The sequence below is a fragment of the Penaeus monodon genome, chromosome 40 (genome assembly GCF_015228065.2).
Source record: "Penaeus monodon isolate SGIC_2016 chromosome 40, NSTDA_Pmon_1, whole genome shotgun sequence".
Lineage (NCBI taxonomy): Eukaryota > Metazoa > Arthropoda > Malacostraca > Decapoda > Penaeidae > Penaeus > Penaeus monodon.
In genome coordinates, this window is record NC_051425.1 from 19,340,945 (window position 1) to 19,345,035 (window position 4,091).

General features: G+C 54.6%; 1 protein-coding gene across 1 annotated transcript in view; it reads right to left on the reverse strand.

Annotated features, from left to right (window-relative positions):
• LOC119598031 (pollen-specific leucine-rich repeat extensin-like protein 1) overlaps positions 1 to 3,758 on the reverse strand; it is a 6,418-nt gene extending 2,660 nt beyond the window's left edge. The window contains exons 1-2 of the mRNA XM_037947673.1: positions 3,725 to 3,758; positions 1,610 to 2,413 (exon numbers count right to left, since the gene is read on the reverse strand). Of these exons, the coding sequence (XP_037803601.1) occupies positions 1,610 to 2,413; positions 3,725 to 3,758 (838 nt within the window). The remainder of the gene's footprint in view (positions 1 to 1,609; positions 2,414 to 3,724) is intronic.
• Between the last annotated feature and the right edge of the window lie 333 nt (positions 3,759 to 4,091).

A 4,091-nucleotide genomic window follows, 5' to 3' on the forward strand; every position in this document is an offset into this window, starting at 1 on the left:
AAAAGAAAAAGGAAGAAAAAAGGTTTATGCATATCGGACTGAAATGACAGTTATGGGCAATTGGCAATACGAGGTTGGAGGTAGAAGGCCCATGGAGGGGGTAGGGGGAGGGGGCGGGGAAAAGAATCGAAAGGTGGGAGGGGGGGAGACGCCCATGATAGAGGGGGTATGGGGGTGGGGTCAGTGAGAAGCGGAAGGTGGTGGGGGAGACGCCCATGATAGAGGGGGTATGGGGGAGGGGTGGGGAAAAGAATCGAAAGGTGGGGGGGGGGGGGGAGACGCCCGTGATAAAGGGGGATGGGGGAGGGGGAGATGAAAAGAATCGAAAGGTGGGGGAAAACACGCCCATGGCAGAGAAGGCGGCAAGTGGAGGGGGACGATGAGACAAAACAAACCGACCATGGAATTGGGGGAGAGGGTGATGCGAAGAATCGAAAGGAGGGAACCACCGCCCACGAAAAAAATAGTGGGGGGGGGGGGGACGGAAAGGTGTGGGGGAGGAAACGGCCAACGAAGAGGGGGGGTCGAGGATATAGGGAGGGGGTGGAGGAAGATGCGCTATGAGAAGGGGGAGGAGGGAGGGGGGGAGTGTGTCGGGAGGGGGGTGGAAGAAAAAGCGCTATGAGAAGGGGGAGGGGGGAGGGGGGAGTGTGTCGGGAGGGGGGTGGAAGAAGAAGCGCTATGAGAAGGGGAGGGGGGAGGGGGGAGTGTGTCGGAAGGGGGTGGAAGAAGCGCTATGAGAAGGGGGAGGGGGGAGGGGGGGAGTGGGTCGGGAGGGGGGTGGAAGAAGGAAGTGCTATGAGAAGGGGGAGGGGGGGGGAGGGAGGGAGTGTGTCGGGAGGGGGGTGGAAAAAAGAAGTGCCATGAGAAGGGGGAGGGGGGGGAGGGAGGGAGTGTGTCGGGAGGGGGGTGGAAAAAAAAAGTGCTATGAGAAGGGGGAGGGGGGAGGGGAGTGGAAGAAGAAGCGCTATGAGAAGGGGGAGGGGGTTGGCCTCGGCGTCATAGAAATTGATTTTAGGGGGAGAGGGATCACTCCGATTGATATCACTAATGATGCACTTCCTAATGGTTCTGGTGCTGTGTGCAGGCCGGTGGAATCCCTCACCCTCGCTCTCGCTCTCTCTCGCTCTCTCTCGCTCTCTCTCTCTCTCCTCTCTCTCTCTCTCTCTCTCTCTCTCTCTCTCTCTCTCACTCTCACTCTCGCTCTCTCTCTCTCACTCTCACTCTCTCTCTCGATCTCTTTCTTCTCTCTCTCTCTCTCTCTCTCTCACTCTGTCTATCTGTCTTTGTCTCTGTCTATCCGTCTCTATCTCTGTCTCTCTCTGTCTTTATATATATATATATATATATATATATATATATATATATATATATATATACATATCTATATCTATATCTATGTATATATATATATATTTTTTTTAATTCTCTCTCTCTTTCATCCTTATCAGTACATTCCCCTCTCCCTCCACTTCCTCCTCTCTCTCCCCTCCTTCCCCCTCTCCTCCCTCCTTCCCCCTCCCCCCCCTCCTTCTCTCCCCATTCCCAGCCCTCCCTCCCACCTCCTCCACTCCCCCCCCTTCTTCTCCCCCCCCCCCCCACCACCAACCGCTTGATAATCCCGAGCCAAGCGGTGGATGTAAGACCTCTTCTCTCTCGTGGAGCTCGCGGATCCCTCCTTCAGGAGACCAATATTGCTCCTTCAGCGGTTTCAGGACGTCTTCCCTCTCGTCTCGGAGGGGAGAGACCGACGGCGCCGGGGCTTGGGTCTTCGGTCTCGGGCGCCGTGGCTTGGGTCTTCGGTCTCGGGCGCCGTGGCTTGGGTCTTCGGTCTCGGGCGCCGTGGCTTGGGTCTTCGGTCTCGGGCGCCGTGGCTTGGGTCTTCGGTCTCGGGCGCCGTGGCTTGGGTCTTCGGTCTCGGCGCAGTGGCGTCGGTCTTCGGTCTCGGCGCGTGGCTTGGGTCTTCGGTCTCGGGCGCCGGGGCTTGGGTCTTCGGTCTCGGGCGCCGTGGCTTGGGTCTTCGGTCTCGGGCGCCGTGGCTTGGGTCTTCGGTCTCGGGCGCCGTGGCTTGGGTCTTCGGTCTCGGGCGCCGGGGCTTGGGTCTTCGGTCTCGGGCGCCGGGGCTTGGGTCTTCGGTCTCGGGCGCCGTGGCTTGGGTCTTCGGTCTCGGGCGCCGTGGCTTGGGTCTTCGGGTCTCGGGCGCCGGGGCTTGGGTCTTCGGTCTCGGGCGCCGGGGCTTGGGTCTTCGGTCTCGGGCGCCGGGGCTTGGGTCTTCGGTCTCGGGCGCCGGGGTTAGGTCTTCGGTCTCGGCGCCGTGGCTTGGGTCTTCGGTCTCGGGCGCCGGGGCTTGGGTCTTCGGTCTCGGGCGCCGTGGCTTGGGGCTTCGGTCTCGGGCCTGGTGTTGTGGTGTTGTCTAATTTGGTATTTCTTGTGTTTTTTTCAATGTTTCTTTGTTTTTCCTTATCTCTCTGATTATCTTCGTCTAGCTGGTGTGTGTGCGGGGGGAGGAGAGAGAGAGAGAGAGAGAGAGAGAGAGACAGAGAGAGGAGAGAGAGAGAGAGAGAGAGAAGAGAGAGAGAGAGAGAGAGAGAGAGAAGAGAGGAGAGAGAGAGAGAGAGAGAGAGGAGAGAAGAGAGAGAGAGAGAGAAGGAGAAGAGAGAGAGAGAGAGAGAGAGAGAGAGAGAGAGAAAGAGAGGAGAGGAGAGAGAGAGAGAGAGAGAGAGAGAGAGAGAGAGAGAGAGAGAGAGAGAGAGAGGATAGAGAGAGAGACTGAGATTTGAGAGCAAAGAGAGAGAGAGAGAGAGAGAGAGAGAGAGAGAGAGAGAGTCTCACCAATTAGTCTATCTCACTTGCGACTGCACGTGAGAGACTTCACTGGTAATGAAGATAGTGCTATAACTGGCGATGGTGATGATAATTTAGATCTTTTGATTTTGATCCACATAATCACCCCGAATCTGATTATGATAATGATGATGGTGAAGCTTTTGATAGTAGCGCTACTGACGCTTCCGATAATAATGATTATACGTGATAATTTGATAGTGATGACGTTAATCGAAGAAAAAAATAAATAGTTAACAAGAACAGGCGCGTTGGAATCTCACAATCCACACCAGTATCGCTGTTTAGATCTATGTCACTCGAGCAGCAACAACAACAAAAGAAAATAACAAATAAAATGGAGACCAACATACACGAGCGCCCAAAAGCTACACATAAACAACTTTGTTTCCTTTTCACACAAAAGAAAGCGGGTCTGATGTTTTCGAATCACGCGTTTGTGTATGTTTATGTGTACGCAACTCTCCCTCTCCCCCCCCCTTCCCCCCCTTCCCCCACAACCCCACTCTCCTAATCCCCCCTTCATCACCCCCTCCTAGACCCCCCCACCTCCATTCACCTTTTTTTCTCCTTTTAGGTTTACACAAGAATTTCTTTTTCATTCCTTTTAGCCTGAAATCAATAAGGAATACCCACAGATCACACGCGCGTGAACGCACACACGCATACACACAAAACCTAGGTCCACACACACACACACACACACACACACACACACACACACACACACACACACACACACACACACACACACACACACACATCGAGCGCACGCCCCACCCGCGACCACGTGTTTCCTGCGAGGCGTCCCTGCGCTCCGAAAGTAACAGCAGACGTGGTATTCATACAAGCGTGAAGTTGCATGACGGAAAACAATTACCGGGAGCTGCATGACACTCAGGTGTTGGTGTCATGTCATGTATAAGAGATCTGGCACTGTCATGTCCGGTTAACCTCGAGCTAGGGTGGTACTGCTATGCCGGAGAGAGAGAGAGAGAGAGAGAGAGAGAGAGAGAGAGAGAGAGAGAGAGAGAGAGAGAGAGAGAGAGAGAGAGAGAGAGAGAGAAGAGAGGAGGAGGAGCAGAGGAGAGAGAGAGAGAGAGAGAGAGAGAGAGAGGGGGGGGGAGAAAGAGAAAGAGAAAGAGAGAGAAAGAGCGAAAGAGGGCGTGAGGATATCGGATTCACATTATCTTTTATCGCCGATGATCTTCGTTGTGGATGTCGGTTGCGTGTGTGTGTGTGTGTGT